Genomic DNA, 18,617 nt, shown 5'->3' on the forward strand with positions numbered 1-18,617 from the left:
GAAGCTAGCCCTGCCCACTGCCCTTTCGGGAAGGCCTTCAGTTCCCCATTGCCTTATGTATGCATGATCAGCCGTGCTGCTGGGCATGGTAGACAATCCCAGCGAGACCCATGCACTGTCGGCACCCCGCTTGCCCCCACCCCTCGTCCAGCCATGCTCACCATACACCCATCCTCGCCAGGCTGCTTGGCAACACTTTGCCTTTGCCCACGGCTCTCCCAGCTGAGAGTGCCCTTCTCAAGACCTTACCCCTCACAGGCCACCCTTCCTCCCAAACACAGTCCAGATGAGGCCCTCCAGCCCTCCCAGGCCAGAGGCAGGCATCTGCCCTTCACGAGTTTGCTGCTCTGTGGAGCATCTGCCTCTTACAGTTACAGGAGCATGTCCCCTAGAAAGGGCGTGCCTTGAAGGCAGCCATTTGGCAGGTATATAATTGGGTTCAATAGCTGTTCTGTAAAAGAGAGAAACAAACCGTGGAAAATCCAAAAATGATTGTCCCCATTGACAAAGAGAAATTTAGCCTCCAACCGTATATATGGGAGGAGGGTGATGATTTTGTTTGCTTGTTCCCCCCCCCCCGCCCCATGTAATGAACAATTTAGCTTGAAACATAGTAGTATACATTGAGGGAGGATTTCCAGATGAAACCTTGCCTTAATCTCAAATATCTGTTCATTGAAAAAGAAATTAGAGAAAACTTTGCTTGCCGTCCGTCTTGGAACCACAGGAAAGGCCCATCTGTTGAATGAGAGGATGGTCTGGTCCACCTTTCTGCCTATGCCTTAAAGAATTCTGCAAGAGAAAATGAAAAATAGCCCAATTCTCTTTCTCGGTAATGCCACTGTAAGCTTCCCAAAACATTCACCACACTTCCTCAGTCTCAGTGCAGTAATTGCCTGTGAGCATGATGGCAGCTAAGGGTTTCCTTTCTGTCTCTCCTCCCCATGGTGCCTCCTGCCATTTGTTCTGCTGTCGTCAATGACTGCCCTGCCACAGTGCCCACCGCACCCCCGCAGAACGTGCAGACGGAAGCTGTGAACTCCACCACCATTCAGTTCCTGTGGAACCCTCCGCCTCAGCAGTTTATCAACGGCATCAACCAAGGATACAAGGTACGTGGCCTGGGTTCGGGGCCTGTGGGCAGCTGTCATTGTCTGGAGCCACAGTGCGACGCAGCTGGAGGCAGCCCCTCCTGTGTATCAAGAGCTGGTTGCATTAAGATACAAGGCGTCTTGACCTTGGTGAGACCACCATTTATCCAAAGTCTTGGCATCAGCTCTGCAGGTTCAGAAATTCAAATTCCTAGTTATCAAGAGGATGGTTCATACATCAGTGAGCAATTTCTTATGAGAAAGGCCATTCATTTTTAAATTGTGGGTCGGAGACGTGTCTCAGTGATTAGAATGAATATTTGCACAAACCACTTCTTCCCAGAAGGAGGTCCTCTCAGGAGAACACAGGCCCCAGGCAAAGGGAATGGTGTGAGTGATATTTCCATGGAGAAAGGATATTTTTCTCTCCTCCCTCTCTACTTCAGGGAGAGTTCTGTTTAAAAAACTGAGACCAGTTGATTTCAGCTACCCGCCCGGACTGAATTAGACACATAGACAAATTTCCACCATCCGACTTCTTGTGTCTTTAGCTACCAGAGTGCATTAACTTCAGTGATGTACCAGGATACACCGTCACAAAGCACAGCTGATCTTCCCTTTCAGATCAGCTTCTCCTGATTGGATTTGGGAGCCCACCTTGATTTTAGCTGCAATACATCCATTAATCGTCTTTAATAGATGATAGACAGGGGAAGCTCTATACAGTGAAGGGATTCCATCTAGTTTCCTCAATACCTGGTAATTTCACATTCAGAGGGTGAGTTTCCTCAGACACAAGGGTCGTTTTTTTTCCCCCAATTTGGATTCAACTTGCTAAAACACTGATTTGTCTGCCAGAAAGGCAGAAGTAGCTGGAAATTTACCCTGCCTTTCGTTTATCCTCAGAAGTATCCAAAGCCAGAAGCTTTTGTGAAAGAAAATCATATTGATCAAGCAAGATGCTTTTGCCTTCTTGCCTCTCCTGTCGAGTCTCATTGGCAAGGCTGCAGTGTTCATTCGATGACTTCGTTGTCAGTTTGATCTCTGTAAATACGCTTTGCGTCCTGCAGCATGTCAACTTTCAGACCCAATTAGTCCTAGAAATGTTTGGTGCCGAAGGAATTAAAAGTCACACACATACGTAATGCTGCCAAAACATGAACACACTTTCCTTAGGTTGTGGATATAGACTGTATTTCTTTAAAATTGTAAGCAGTCTCCTAAAATCCTTTTCGCGAAACTAGTGTGATATAAATTATAAATAATTAAGATTATTCCTGTTGAATCATGGACGTCTTTTTTGAGACAGAGTAGTTGCTTTCTAGAAAAATATTTGTATTTGTTTCATTGTGCTGTTTCAGCTGAATTAACAGATGGTTTCATCTTTATTCTTTCCTGTTAAAAAATATATTATATATTATATGGTATATATTATATATAGTATATATAATGTATTATATATAATATATGCTATGTATATATTATATATGTGCATATATTATATATACTATATATGTTATATATGTGCCATATATGTTATATATAATATATACTATATGTATATATATACATACATATAGTATATATTATATAACATATATAGTATATATGTATATATTATACATTATATATGTGTATATATTATATATGTATACATAATACATACTATATATGTTATAGTATATAGGTTATATATAATATATGTATGTATAATATATACTATATATGTGTATATGTTATATATGTATATATGTAATATATATTATATATATGTTTTTTTAACCTTCTTAAGTGAAGAGAGGGTGAAGATTTGAGGGAGTGTCCATTATTCTAATATGAGTTAAGTAGTTATTTACATATACAAGTATAAAATACATGTAAATATACATGCTTGTATACAAAACCCTATAAAATATATTTTTATCTCAACTTTTTTGAAGTGTGATTATAAGATGTAGGATTTATGGACTTTCTTAATTATGACTTTACATTTTAAAAGACTTATTCATTGCAAAATAAAATTCTGCTGCAGACATGAGTGTGGAGAAACGCCATTGAAAACAGGCTGTCTTTTTCACCCTGTTCTATCTCAGCTTCTGGCATGGCTGGCAGATGCCCCCGAGGCTGTCACTGTGGTCACTATTGCCCCAGATTTCCACGGAGTCCACCACGGACATATAACGAACCTGAAGAAGTTTACTGCCTACTTCACTTCCGTTCTGTGCTTCACCACCCCTGGGGACGGGCCTCCAAGCACACCTCAGCTCGTCTGGACTCATGAAGACAGTGAGTATTCCTTTCTGGGTGTCTCTTAAGTCAATTGTCAAAGAGGTGTATACTGCTGCGACTTCCAGAATCAGGCAAGGGCAGAGGTGGATCACGAGGAGGCCCCGGATTTTTGGAGTGCTTGCAGTCAGCTCACCTAGGGAGATCAGGCATCAGTACTGATAATGCCTCGCAGAGGATGGCAGGTGGACAGTGGAGGGCGGCCTTGGCTCAAGGAAGGAGCTCTGGGGACAGGGGGTGGAGAATCAGGTTCCAGCTGTGTGGCCACACCTTTGGTCTTGGTGAACTTACTCTTCACCTAGACTTCAATTTCTAATTCCCTCACCTCCTTCCGTGATCCCCCCGCCGATGCCCCCCAGCCCATTCTTCTCTGACCCTCGATCCCAGGGTCCTGTTCCCCACGCCCTTCTAAGCTCTGTGAGTTTGCATTACCTCCATCTGGTCAGTTCGAACCCACTCCTTCTCTGCTCGCAGGCCAGCTGACGCATCTGGAAAACATTAGCTAATGAAGTTTCCCCGAGAAAATAATCACAGATGTACACAAAGATTTATATACAAGGCGGCTCGTTACAGTTATTTGTAGTTGGAAAAAATGTGAAAAGCATTCAGATGTTCCAGATGGGGAGGACTGGAAAAAAGTATAGAATGACAACATAAGAAATATTTTGTAGTTGTTGAAAAAACAAAACTCTGAAGATCAAAAATTGTGTGCAAAAATGGTCATGATATAACATTGTGAAATAATAGTATACAAAACCATGAGATAAAAATACACTGTATGAAATATGAACAGAGAAAAGACCTTGGAAGAAATGTATCACACAAATTTAAGACTTGTTATCCCTATGTGGTATCCTTATGAGTAGTTTTGGCATATTTCTTTGTATTTTTTTACATTTTCTAATTTCTACCATGAGTCTGTACTCCCTCTAAAATGAAAGTTAAAACTAGAATAATTAGGGCCATGCAGTGGTTCATGCCTGTAATCCCAGCACTTTGGGAGGCTGGGGCAGTTGGATCACGAGGTCAGGAGTTCAAGACCAGCCTGGCCAAGATGGTGAAACCCCGTCATTATGAAAAATACAAAATTTAGCTGAGCATGGTGGCACGTGCCTGTAGTCCCAGCTACTCGGGAGGCTGAGGCAGGAGAATCACTTGAACCCAGGAGGCAGAGGTTGCAGTGAGCTGTGATCATGCCACTGCACTCCAGCCTGGGTGACAGAGTGAGACTCTGTCTCAAAAAAAAAAAAAAAAAAAACTAGGAAAATTATTTTTTAAGTCACCCTGGGCTGCTGCTTCTCTCTCCCCCAGTGCTGGATGGGCTCAGCCTTCTGAACTTGTCTCTACTAGAGTTTGGCTGTTGCCAGCTCCACCCTGTGCTGCTCCCATTTTTGGACTCCCAGCCTTACTGCACTCCCAGCAGGTGACATTTGCAGAGGCCAAGGCCACCAAGACAGATTCTTTGCCTTCCCACTTCACCCTTCATTTTCATGTCCTTACCCTTGCCTCTCTTCCCTTTCCTCTCAAACGATGCAGTATGGCCTTTCTAAGGGTCCTCCGTCATCCTGTTCCCTTCTTCCCCTCTCTCTCTTCATGGCGCTATTACTTCTTCCAGTCTTTTTACTATTGGATGCTTTCCCTCCTCTCACAAATACGTTCAGGTCTCCCTCACTCAAAATCGGCAGCTCCCTGACTGTGCTGCCCCTGAAGCTGCCGGGATGGCTCCCCACTCCCTTTCAGTCTAACCATTGCTTTGACCTTGAACGCCTTATGTTCTCCTTGACCCTTGGAAGCCTAGCTTTCTCCTTGCCACTCTCCTGGAACGATCTCACCATTGACTCAAGGTCTATGTCAAATGAGTGACACGGGAGGAATAGAACACAGATTTCTTGACCCTCTGAGACCAACAATCAATCCCTCCTTGCCACAAAAGTTGAAAAGCAGCCCTGCTGCTGCTGTGAATTGATCCCAGAAGTTCTTCCCATACTCCGCCTTTGCTCTGCTCTCTGCTTTTGTTTAACTGATTTTGTTTTTGATGTTTGTTTGTTTTTTGGTTTTGTTGTTGTTGTTGTTTTTGGTTTTGGTTTTTTTTTTTTTTTTTTTTTTTTTTTGAGTCAGAGTCTCACTCTGTCACCCAGGCTGGAGTGCAGAGTGCAATCTTGGCTCACTGCAACCTCTGCCTCCAGGGTTCAAGCAATTCTTCTGCCTCAGCCTCCCAAGTAGCTGGGATTACAGGCGCTGGCCACCACATCTGGCTAATTTTTTTGTATTTTTAATAGAGATGGGGTTTCACCATTTTGGCCAGGCTGCTCTTGAACTCCTGACCTTAGGTGATCCACCCGCCTCAGCCTCCCAAAGTGCTGGGATTACAGGCATGAGCCACCATGCTCACCAAGGTTAACTGCAATTTTTATTGACAGCATTACAGATTCACATGCAATTATATGAAATAATATTGAGACCATGTACATTTAGCCCCGTTTCTGCCAAGCTGACATTTGCGAAACTATAGTATTGCTCACGTCCAGAATATTAACACTGATGATACAATTCACAGATCTGATTTGGGTTTCTCCAGTTTTCTTTTTTCTCTTGTGCATATGTGTGTGTTTAGTCCTGTACAATTTGTCACATGTGTGGGTTTGTGTATCTACCACGATAATCAAGTTCTTGAATGTTTCTAAGGCTACAAAAATCATCTGGGTTCCTTTATAGCCACACCCACCTTCCTCCGGCTCTTCCCTTTTGACCTGTATGCCTTTCATTTCCTTTTCTTGCATGATTTGCAGTGTTTAGGATTTCTGGTACCATGCTGAATAAGAGTGATGAGACCAGACATCCTTGCCTGCTTCTCACCTGAGAGGGAAAACACTCAGTCATTCACTGTTAAGGATTTTTTTTTTTTATCAAGTTGAAGTTATTCCTCACTATTACTAATTGGTTGAGAGTTTTTGACATGAATAAATCTTACTTTTTTTCGCGTGCTCTTACTGCATCATTTGACATGATCATCTGGTTTTTCTTCTTAGCTTGTTGATCTGTTAGATTACGTTGACTGATTTGCAGATGTCAAACCAGCTTTGTGTACTTAAATTCAACTTGGTCATAGTGTATAATTCTTTTCATATGCTGTTGGATTGACTTTGCTAGCACTTGTTGGAGGACTTTTGCATGTAAGTTCATGGGAGATATTAATCTGTAGTTGTCTTTTTTGTGTGTTATCTTTGTCTGGTGTTGGTATCAGAGTAATATGGTCCCATGAAATATGTTTGGAAGTATCCCACCTCTTCTGTGTTCTGGAAGAGATTGTGTAAAATTGGTGTCAATTTCTCTTTAAATGTTTGGTAGAATTTTCCAGTGAAACTCTCTGGGACTGAAGAATTCTTTCTAGGAATATTTTTAATATAAATGCAATTTATAAATGGTTTTAGGACTATCCAGGTTGTCTGTTTCATCTTGGCTGAGTTTTGGGAGTTGATGATTTTCAAGGAGTTGATCCTCTTAAGAGTTCAGATTTGTGAGTATGAAAATGTTTGCAGCACCACCTTCTTAACGGCTGCAGGATCTGTAGTGATGTCCTGTTTTTTATTCCTGATACTGATGATTGGTTTCTTCTGGCTTTTTAATGTTGTCATTCTTCCTGGAGGTTTGTCAATTTTATTGCTTGGGTTTTTTGGTTTGTTTGGTTTTTGTTGTTGTTGTTGTTGTTGTTGTTGTTGTTTGTTTTTTTAGAACCAGCCTCTTGTTCCAGGTCTCCTCTTCTTCATGGTCTCCTTCATTTTCAAGTTTATTGATTTCTGCTCTTTATTATTTCCTTCCTCTACTTGTTTTGAGTGTATTTTGCTCTCCCTTTTCTGCTTTCTTGAGGTAGCCACGTTGGTTATTGGTTGAAGGCCTTTCCTCGTTTCCAGTGTGAACGTTTAGTGCTGTATATTTCTTCTTCCATGCTGCTTTAGCTGCATCCCACATGTTTTGACACTCTGTGCTTTCATTTTCATCCAGTTCTCTGTATTTTTATTTCCTTTGAGATACTCTCTGTGACCCATGAATTAATTGGAAGTGTGCTGTTCAATTTCCATGTGTTTGGAGATTCTATTGTCTTTTTGCTGTTGATAATCTAATTTGATTCCATTATGATCAGAGAACACACTTCATATAATTTTAGTTATTTTATATTTGTTGAAGTTTGTTTAATGGCCTAGGATATGGTCAATTTTGGTGAATGTTCAGTGAATGATTTTTTTAAAATGTCTATTTCTGCTTTTAATTGTAAATTTTATGTCTCAGAGAAAACTGGAAATAATCTCAAGTGTTTTTTTTGTTTTTTTTTTTTTTTTAGAATTTTCTAACTGAATCATTTTTTGGTAGGCAGGGAGCCTGTTTATCCTATTGAGGATAATAGCACATCTTTGTAAATGTCAAATATCACATTAAAAACTGAAGGTAGGGTTGAAGTCATCTCTGGGGGATGTAGCTTTTAAAAGGAAAGTTTGGAGCCTGAATGAGAGGGGCTTCAGGGGCCAGCTGACCAGTCACCTGGTGCTGGCCTCCTTCATAAAGAAGAACCAGAACAGCAAGTAGGTAACCACACTTCAAATAGATCTAAGAAAGAAGCTGGAATTCAATAGAGACGTGACAGGAAGCACCTATGGCAAGGAGGAAGGTGAAGTGCAGCAGCTCCTCTGGGACTGAGATCGACTGGGAACCCAGAGGGGTTCCCCACTGTGGGAAAAGGGAAAGCGAGAGACCCCCGTGGTCCACATTCCCACCACAGACTCCTGCAATCCGAGCCACAGGAAAGCCCCTCAAAACTCACAGGCCCCAAGACTCACGTAGGGAGACTCTCACAGGGAGACCGTGTGATGTGCTGCTTCAGAGAGGGGGCCCATACTGCACCCCACACGCCTGAGCCCTGAGCAGCTACTGTGCAGTGCTGCTTAAAGAGCCCGGCCCCAGCAGACCATTCCACCCCGGGTCCCGACAGCCTCTGCATCTCCATATCCTACAGCCCCACTGACATCCCCTGCCCACAACCACCACCACTGCTGGCGGCTGCCACCAGAGGCAAAGCACAAGCCATTGACAGTGACCCCCAGTGGTGGGGCTGCTGGGCATTTTCACTCACCTTGAGGACAGACTTGGCTTCCAGGCACCCTGAGGTCAGACTCTCCTACCCACAGTTGCCACCTGGGTCTGAAGCACACCTCCCCAGCAGCAGGGCCACAGTGCAGCCATTGCCAGCCCTACCAAGTGTTCTGCCAGGAGCCTGGGGGTCACCCCACCCCTGCTGACCACAGCCAGCGACTGCACACACCACCAGGGGTCCTGAGGACAGGCCTTCTTGGCTTGCTCTGCCTCCCCCAGTATGAGCAACACCATCCAGGGCCCTGGGCTCACCACTATCAGCACCTGAGTACTTCTCCTGGGGACCTGAAGTCGGGCCCACCCAACCTGCTGCACCATCACAGCTGGCACCCACTCCTACACACCAACCCTGGGCCTGGAGACTAGCCTGCTCAGCCTGTCACAGCCACCAGCAATACCAGTGCAGACTGCTAAGGAGCCAGGGGATTGTCCCACCACTGCTACTGTCACCGCCTATAGCATGCCTACTGTCCAGGGCCCTGAGAACCCACCCACCTCCTTGGCCCCCTGCAGCCATTGCCAGCACCTGAGCAACCCACCTAGAATGCCAAGAATGAGCCTGTCTGGATCACCCTGGGATGTAAGGACAGGCACACTCAGCCCACTCCTGCCACCACTGGGGCCCAAGGATTGGCCCACCTGGTGTCCCTGTTGCCGGCAAAACTTTACCACAGCCTCTAATAACAACCACACCCTAAGCCGCTGAGGAAATCACAGACGCCACTGATGCTGTTTACAGCCAAATAAATTATATGGAGACTACACTACTGCTTCATCCAGAACCAAAGCCAAAGTACCCTATCCAATCAACACCATAGATACATCTTCGGGAAAAAGCCCTCCTTTATGAAAACAAATCCAAAAAATTAGAAGAAGCAACTGTTACACCAGATGTGCAGATATCAACATAAGGACACAAGAAATATGAAAATGCAACGAAGTATAACACTTCCAAAGGAACATGATAATTCTCTAGCAACAGATTCCAATGAAAAAGAAATTATGAAATCCCAGAAAAAATAAAAAATAATGATATTAAGGAAAGTCAGATAAAAGAGACACAGATAAATAATACAAAATAATCCAAAAAACATTTCAATACATGAATGAGAAATTTACCAAAGAGATAAATATTATAAAAAAGAACCAAATAGATGTCCAGGAACTAATTAATTCATTGACTGAAATTTAAAAATACAATAGTAAGCTTCCGCAGTAGACTAGATGAGACAGCAGAAGGAATTTCAGAATTTAAAGTTGAATAAAGACTATGTGATATATGAGTCACCATAAAGGAATGAGTATTTGAATTTTTGATGTCCCAGAAGGTGAAAACCAAAGGGATACAAACCTGATTTAACAAACTAATGGCTGAAAACTTCCCAAGTCTAGCAAGAGATTGAGACATCCAGATATGGGAGGCTCAGAGATCCACAGATAAATAGATACTATTCAGAAAGGCCTTCTCCATGGCACATTATAGTCAAATTATCAAAAATTGGAAACAGAATTCCAAAAACACCAAAAGAAAAGCATCTAGTCACTTATAAGAGAACCCCCATCAGACTAACAGTGGATTTATCAGCAGAAACCTTACATGCCAAGAGAAAAATGGGATGATATATTCAAAGTACTGGGAAAAAAAATAACTTGTCAGCCAAGAGTACTATATGCATAAAAGTTATCCTTCATAAATGAAAGAGAAATAAAGTATTTCCTAGATAAGTAAAAGCTGAGGGAATTCATCTCCACTGGACTGGCCCTACAAGAAATGCTTAATGAATTCCCACACCTGAAGTGAAAGAACAATATCTACCATCATGAAAATGTACAAACGTATAAAACCCATTGGTAGAGCAAACACACAAATAAGGAAGAGAAAGGACCCAAATGTTACCACTACAGAAAACCACCAAACCTCAAAAATAAGCAATAAGAGAGAATGAAGGGAACAAAGGATATATAAACCAACCAGAAATCAATTAATAATGACTAGAATAAGCCCTGACATATCAATAATAACCTTGAATTTAAATGGATTAAAGTTACCAAAAAGATAGACTGGCTGAATGGATAAAAACAAAAACAAAAACAAACCATGACCCAACTATAGGCTGTGTACAAGAAACTCAGCTCACTTGTAAAGAAACATGTAGACTGAAAGTAAAGAGATGGAAAAAGAGATTTTGTGCAAACAGAAAGCAAAAGTGAACAGGAGTAGCTACGCTTAGATAAAATAAGTAAAAAACAGTAAAAAGAGACAAAGAAGGTTATTGTGTAATGATAAAGTTATCAATTCAGCAAGAGGATATAACAATTCTAAACATATATAGACCCAACACTGGAGCACTCAGATATATAAAGCAAATATTAGATCTACAGGGAGAGACAGCAATACAATAATACTTGGGGACTTTAACATCCCCCTCTCAGCATTAGACAGGTCATCTTGACAGAAAAATAACAAAGAAACATTGGATTTAAACTGCACTTTAGACTAAATGGGCCTAACAGACATTTACAGAACATTTCATCTAATAGCTACAGAATGCACATTCTTTTCATCAGTACATGTAACATTCTCCAAGATAGACCATATGTTAGGACACAAAACAAATCTCAACAACTTTTAAAAGACTGAAATTCTATCAATATCTTCTTAGACCACAATGGAATAAAACTGGAAATCAATAATGAGGAACTTTGGAATCTGTACAAATACATGGAAATTAAATAGCATGCTCCTGAATGACCTTTGGGTCAAGGAAGAAATTAAGGAGGAAATTTAAAAATTTCTTTTTTTTTTTTTTTTTGAGACAGAGTCTTGCTCTGTCGCCCAGGCTGGAGTGCAGTGGTGCAGTCTCAGCTCAGTGCAAGCTCCGCCTCCCAGGTTCACGCCATTCTCCTGCCTCAGCCTCCTCAGCTGGGATTACAGGCGCCCGCCACCACACCCGGCTAACTTTTTGTATTTTTTAGTAGAGACGGGGTTTCACCATGTTAGCCAGGATGGTCTTGATCTCCTGACCTCGTGATCCACCCGCCTCGGCCTCCCAAAGTGCTGGGATTACAGGCATGAGCCACCGCGCCTGGCCAGAAATTTCTTGAAACAAATGAAAATTGAAATACGACATACAGAAACCTATGGGATACAGCAAAAGCGATGCTAAGAGCCTACAATAAATGCCTACATCAGAAAAAAGTAGAAAGATTTCAAACAATCTAGTGATACACCTCAAGGAACTAGAAAATCAAGGACAAACCAAACCCAAAATTAGTAGAAGGAAAGAAATAATAAAGATCAGAGCAGAACTAAATGAAACAAAGACTTAAAAACAATACAAATGATTAAACAAAACTCGGTTTTAGGGAAGATAAACAAAATCAATAAACTGATAGCTAGACTTAAGAAGAATAAAAGACAGATTACCTAAGTAAACAAAATCAGAAATGCAAAAGGAGACGTTATAACTGATACCACAGAAATACAAAATATCATTTGAGACTCTTACTAACAACTATACACTAACAAATTGGAAAACCTAGGAGAAATGGATAAATTCCTGAACACATACAACCTACCAAGATTGAATCAGAAAGAAACATAAAATCTGAACAGACTAATAATGGGTAATGAGATTGAATCAGTAATAAGTCTCCCAACAAAGAAAAACCCGGGGCCAAATGGTTTCACTGACAAATTCTATCAAACTTTCAAGGAAGAACTAATTCTCCTCAAACTATTCCAAAAAATTAAATAAGAGGAAATTCTTTCTAACTCATTTTATGAGGCCAGTGTTACCCAGATACCAAAACCAGACAAGGACATAACAAAAAAACTACAGCCCATTATCCCTGATGAACATAGACCCAAAAATCCTCAACAAAAATACTAGCAAACTGAATCCAACAGCACGTCAGAAATATAATACACCATGCTCATGTGAGATTTATCCCAGGGATGCAAGGATGGTTCAATGTACACATATCCATAAATGTGATACATCACTCCAATAGAATAAAGGACAAAAACCATGTGATCATCTGAACAGATGCATAAAAAGCATTTAATAAAATTCAACATCCTTTCTAATGAAAACTCTCAACAAACTAGGCATAGAAGAAACATACCTCAATATGATAAAGTCTATATATGAAAAACCCACAGCCAAAATCACACTGAATGGGGAAAAGCTGAAATCCTTTCCTCTGATAACTGGAACAAGACCAAGATGCCCACTTTCATCACACCTATTTGTAGTACTGGAAGTCTTAGCCACAGCAGTCAGGCAAAAGAAAGGAATAAAAGGAATCTAAATTGGAAAAGAGGAAGTCAGATTGTTCTCTTTGCAGATGACATGATCTTGTATCTAAACAAACCTAGACTCCACCAAAAAACTCCTATATCTGATAAATAAATTTGGTAAGGTGGCAGTATACGAAAGCAACATACAAAGATCAGTAGCATTTCTATAAACCAATAATGAACTAGCTGAGAAAGAAATCAAGAAGTTGATTCCATTTTTAATAGCTATAAAAGAAAAACATATCTAGGAATTAATTTAACCAAGGAGGTGAAAGATCTCTGCAAAGAAAAATACAAAACATTGATGAAAGAAACTAAGAAACTGAAGAAGACACAAATAAATAGAAAGACATCCCATGCTCATGGATCAGAAGAATTAACATTATTAAAATAACCATACTCCCCAAATGAATCTAATGACTCAGTGCAATCTCTATCAAAATACCAGTGTCATTTTCACAGAAATAGCAAAAAAAAAAAAACCCTAAAATTCTTGTGGAACCCAAAAAGAGCCCAAATAGCCAAAGCAATCCATAGCAAAAATTACAAAACTGAAGGAATCACACTACCTGTCTTTGAAATATATGACAAGTCTATAATAACCAAAACGGCATGGCATGGTATTGGCATTAACAACAGACACATAGACCAGTAGAACACAATAAAGCACCCAGAAATATATCCATATATTTACAACAAACTGATTTTTGATAAAGGTGCCAGGACACCTTCTTCAATAATTGGTGCTAGGAAAATTGGATCTCCATATGCAGAAGATTGAAACTAGGCTCTTATCTCTCACCATATTAAAAAATAACTCAAGATGGATTAAAGACTTAAATGTAACACTTGAAACTATAAAACTACTAAAATCAAACACAGGGGAAACACTTCAGGACATTAGTGTAGGCAAAGATTTTATGGCTAAGATCTCAAAAGCACAGGCAACAAAACCAAAAATAGACAAATGGGACTATATCAAACTAAAAAACTTCTGTACAGCAAAGGAAACAGTAAACAGTGAAGAGACAGCCTGTTGAATGGGAGAAAATATTTGCTAACTATTCATCTGGTAAGGGATTAATATCTAAAATATACAAAGAACTCAGCTCAACAGTTAAAAAAAATCTCATTTAAAAAGTGGGCAAGGGACATGAATAAACATTTCAAAAGCAGACATACAAATGGTCAGCGTGTCTATGAAAAAATGCCCAATATCACTAATCATCAAGGAAATGCTAATCAAAACCACAATGAGACAGCATTTTATCCCAGTCAGAATCACTAGAATTAAAAAGACATACAAAAATGCTGACAATCATGTGGAGAACAGGGAACTCTAATACACTGTTGGTGATGATGTAAATTAGTACAACCACAATGGAAAACAGTATAATTTTTCAGAAAACTAAAAATAGAACTACCCTATGAGCCAGCAATCCCACTATTGGGTATTTATCCATAGGAAAGGAGTCAGTGCATCAAAGGATACCCATACCCCATGCTTACTGCAGCACCATTCACAGTAGCCAAGATATGGAATCAACCCAAGCATCCATCAGTGGACCAACGGATAAGAAAATGTGGTGTATATACACAGTGGAATACTATTCAGCCACAAGAAAGAATGAAATCCTGTCATTTGCAGCAACATGGAGGGAACTGGAGGGCATTACATGATTGTCCTCAGGAAAACAAATATCACAAGTTCTCACTCATAAGTAGTAGCTTAAAAGGCCAATGTCATGGAGATAAGAGAGTAGAATGAAAGATACTAGAGGCTGGGAGGGATGTGCCAGTGGAGCAGGGTGGTGGGGAGAAAGAGAGGTTAGTTGATGGGTATAAACATTCAGTTAAATAGAAGGAGTAAGTTCCAATGCTCCTTGGCACAGTAGAGTGACTACAGCTAACAATGATGTATATTTCAAAATACCAAGGAAAGAGGATTTCAAATGTTCACAACACATAGAAATGATAAATACTCCAGGCGATAGGCACTCTGAACACCCTAACTTGGCCATTACACAGGCAGTGCCTGTAACAAAACATCACTGGTACCATAGAAATGTGTACAAGTATTATGTATCAATAAAAAAGAAAGTAAAGAAAGCTTCAGACTCTTGGGTGCTGGAGAAACAGCCTCCTTTTCTCTCTAGCTGATGGTGCTGTAGTTAGTTGCACACCCAGCAGGACTTCTTTCCCAAAGCTCCAAGGAAATGAGAAGTTGTTGGGAGAGGGTAGCAGTAAAGAGGAAATAGAATATAAATTTTAAGCTGAGACATTGCCAGCTGATTCCAGCAGAGCTAGAGGACAGCATCTTTGGGCAGGAATCCAGGAAGCAGAAACACAGAATATAAAAGGAGCAAAAAGCTTTCTTTCCTTCTCCATCGATTGAAAAAAAGAACAAGTCGGTTCAAAAATCTGTCAGAATGTCTTTCTGGAGGCTCACAATTGTGGGAGGATGAGATGATCTTGACAGCCATTCTATTTTACCATCTTCCACACTAGAAAAATGAAATTTGTCAGAGCGTTTGAGCTTATCCGTGAAAAGTCTTTTCAAAGTTCCACCCAGATGAGTGGTTTTTTTTTTTTTTTTGAGGTTGTTACCATTTTTAAAAAATTACAACTTATGTTAGAAGGCTTTGTCCAAGTACCAACTGAGTGTTCGGTATGGAATTCACCCTAAAAATCTAATGTTTGTGCAAGTGAGGCTGGCAGTAGCCAGAACAGGGACTTTGCAGGGGTGAGACTTCTCTGTAGGAATCCTGGATACTCTTTCAGGACAACTGACACGCTTGACTTCATGCTCTCCTATTTTAAGCTGAAAGACTTGCATTTTTTTATTACTAAAAAGACTTGAATGTGGCGCCATCCAGCAGGTTCACTAGGGGAGTCGTGTGGCGTGGAGCTTTCAGTAGGAACCAGTGTTCCCTGCCTGGCATGGAGGGTGTACTCAACTGATACATGCAGAAATGGACAGATGTCTCATCTCTTCTCCATTCTTCTTTTCCTCCCTTTTCCCCAATTCTGCCTTCGAACTACCCTTTCCTCCTGCCCTTTTCTCCTTCCTGGCTTTGTCACTTATGTTTCTTCTGAACAGGTATCTGGAGGGGTAAGCATGGGAGCATTGTCAGAGAGGAGATGGGGCTCTGAATGGTAGGCGGGGAAGCAGAGCCAACCCAGGCAGCTGTGTTTGTTTGCTCCTGAGAGCAATGGATGGAGGGGCACTTTCAGGCACTGCACAGGTGCCTGGCTTAGGGAATGGGAGTGCGCTGTCTCTCTTCCCCTCATCCTTCCCTCCATTTGATCGTAAGACGCCAGCCTCCCCAAAACCGTTTCCATTTCCATCTGCTCCTCGTGCCCTGCACAGCATCTATGGCTATAGAGAGACCATGGCAGGCACATGACAGGGCTTGGGAGTAACAGCATCCGGGAGAACATCACCATCACGACATCCACCTATCTCCTCCAGATAGCCAGGCATCCTCTCTTCCCTCCCTATCACCACACAGCATGGGCTGGCCCTGATGGGACCGATGGAACCTGCTATAGGAACACTAAAAGGCTCTAAACCTGGGTGAGCTGGTGCAAGAGATGTGGGTCAGAACTGCCAAAGGCCCCTGCAGCGACTCGCTCTGGGCCCTGCTGTCCCTGAGTTGCAGGCAGGTGGTCCATCTGCATGTGGGGAGGAGCTCTATGCCTGTGGCTGCACATCCTCAAGCAGTTTGCTTTGCTGACCTGCACCTGCATCTTGGATTTTTAACTCATGTTTTAGACTCTCGGGTCTTTTCTCTGGGGTGGCATCCTCTGATCCTAGGAATGAGTTTATGTTCTGATGAGAGGTTCATCATCATGACAGCGGCTGATGATCATGGAACATTTTCATGGTGCCTGGGACATCCTCATGTTTTCATGTTTTATTACATTTTATTCTCACAATTGTCTCGCTGAGTTATTTTTATTTTCCCCGTTTCACAGGTGAACAGACTAAGGTGTTGAGAGTGTAATTGCATAGGCAGCAAGCAGCTCAGCCAGGTCTGACACCCAGCTTGGACTCCAGCATTCAAGCGTAACTCTGCGGCTCTGCCTGCACGTGTTAGCAAGGGGGCCGCAGGGCACAGAAACGCCTGGGAAAGGAATTTGTTTTTGCAGGGACTTTCTCAGGCCACCGCCTTGCCCCTCTGGAATCCTTCAGGACACTGAGTGGGGTTTGGAGTCTGGAGTTCTGGACCAGGTTGGCGGGTGAGCCTGCCACTGGGCCCAGAGTCCTGCTCTGGCTTGCATAAGGTTCCAGATGGCCCCCACACAGGCCAGACACGGGGCTGCACGCACCATGGAGGAACATTCAGAGGAGGCAGTTCTCTTGAGGATCCAGCCAGCCTGATTGTTCTAATCAGATTAGATCAAGGAGAAAGAGAATGATTTGTGTATAAATCTCCTGCCGCCGGTAGCTTCAGTGCCCTGTGTGGCTGGGATGAAGCTGGAGAAAATAATGTATGTGATGATAGCCAGGATGCCTTGAACGCCCTCCTTCCTTCTGCATTCCACTGATGTCTCCTGCAGGGTTCTGCAGCCCCAGCTCACCACTTTCCTTCCGTAGTTAGAACCTTCCTCACACATCTGATCAAAAGAAAATTTGGGCTGTTTTGTTAACAGATGACTTTGGTTTTAATTGGTAGAACCAGGAGCTGTGGGACATCTGAGTTTCACGGAGATTCTGGACACATCTCTCAAGGTCAGCTGGCAGGAGCCCCTGGAGAAAAATGGCATCATTACAGGTAAGTAGGCCTGTCCTTCAAAAAAGAAAAAGATAAAGTTTGTCCTCACAAAAAGAAGTGGCTCTTACTTCAAACCAAACTGCTGACAGCATGGACCCATGGCCATGGCCTTCTCGAGAGGAACCGAAATGTCTTCCTGGCCATGTGGCAGAGTCCCAGCACTGGGACTGCCCCAGTGAGAGCGAGCCTGTGTGGGCAGCAGCCGTAGTTTGAGATCTATTCTCCTCGCATGGTCTTACCAGGCATCCAGAGTCTCTGAACAATGAGAGTCAGTCATGTTATGACACATTCATTCACATGCATGTGTCTCGCTTAATTCTTATAGCAGCATGGTAAGGTCAATATCAATATTATGACCATTTTACAGATGAGGAAACTGAGGCCCCGAGAGGGTGGGTGACCTTTCCTTCATTCAGCAGACGTCATTGAGCGCTCCTGGGTGCAGCCAGCCTTCTCAGACAGCCAGGTGGCATGACTATGAGGCTCACGTGCCTGTGTCTCAGCTTTCATCCCACAGCTGTGAGCCGCAAGGCCAGGATGAGATCTCGGTCTTCTGACTCCAGGTCCCATGTTCTGTCCCCTCCCCACCCTGCCCTCAAGTGAGAGCCCTGAGGAGACTGTGAGGCAGGTACTTCGGAGGAGGTTCTGAGCTGTATGAGGGGTGGGGGCTGAGCCTTAGAGGCCCCTGGGCAGTGAAATCTCCTCTCCTGGTTTGAGGGGTCTCTGTAGGAGACAGCTCACCTTTTTTAGGGTTTTTAATGATTTTATTTATTTATTTATTTATGAAACACAGTCTTGCTCTCTCGCCCAGGCTGGAGTGCAGTGGCGCGATCTCGGCTTACTGCAACCTCCGCCTCCCAGGTTAAAGCAGTTTTCCTGCCTTAGCCTCCTGAGTAGCTGGGGTTACAGGTGTGTGCCACCATACCTGGCTAATTTTTGTATTTTTAGTAGAAATGGGGTTTTGCCATGTCAGCCAGGCTGATCTCAAACTCCTGGCCTCAAGTGATCCACCTG

General features: G+C 42.4%; 1 protein-coding gene across 1 annotated transcript in view; it reads left to right on the forward strand.

Annotated features, from left to right (window-relative positions):
- Positions 1–18,617, forward strand: part of SDK1 (sidekick cell adhesion molecule 1) — a 965,381-nt gene that overhangs the window by 756,283 nt on the left and 190,481 nt on the right. Inside the window, exons 18-20 of the mRNA XM_030795976.1 lie at positions 997–1,112; positions 3,185–3,377; positions 17,505–17,603. Of these exons, the coding sequence (XP_030651836.1) occupies positions 997–1,112; positions 3,185–3,377; positions 17,505–17,603 (408 nt within the window). The remainder of the gene's footprint in view (positions 1–996; positions 1,113–3,184; positions 3,378–17,504; positions 17,604–18,617) is intronic.

The sequence above is a fragment of the Nomascus leucogenys genome, chromosome 17, assembly GCF_006542625.1.
Source record: "Nomascus leucogenys isolate Asia chromosome 17, Asia_NLE_v1, whole genome shotgun sequence".
In the NCBI taxonomy this organism is placed as follows: domain Eukaryota; kingdom Metazoa; phylum Chordata; class Mammalia; order Primates; family Hylobatidae; genus Nomascus; species Nomascus leucogenys.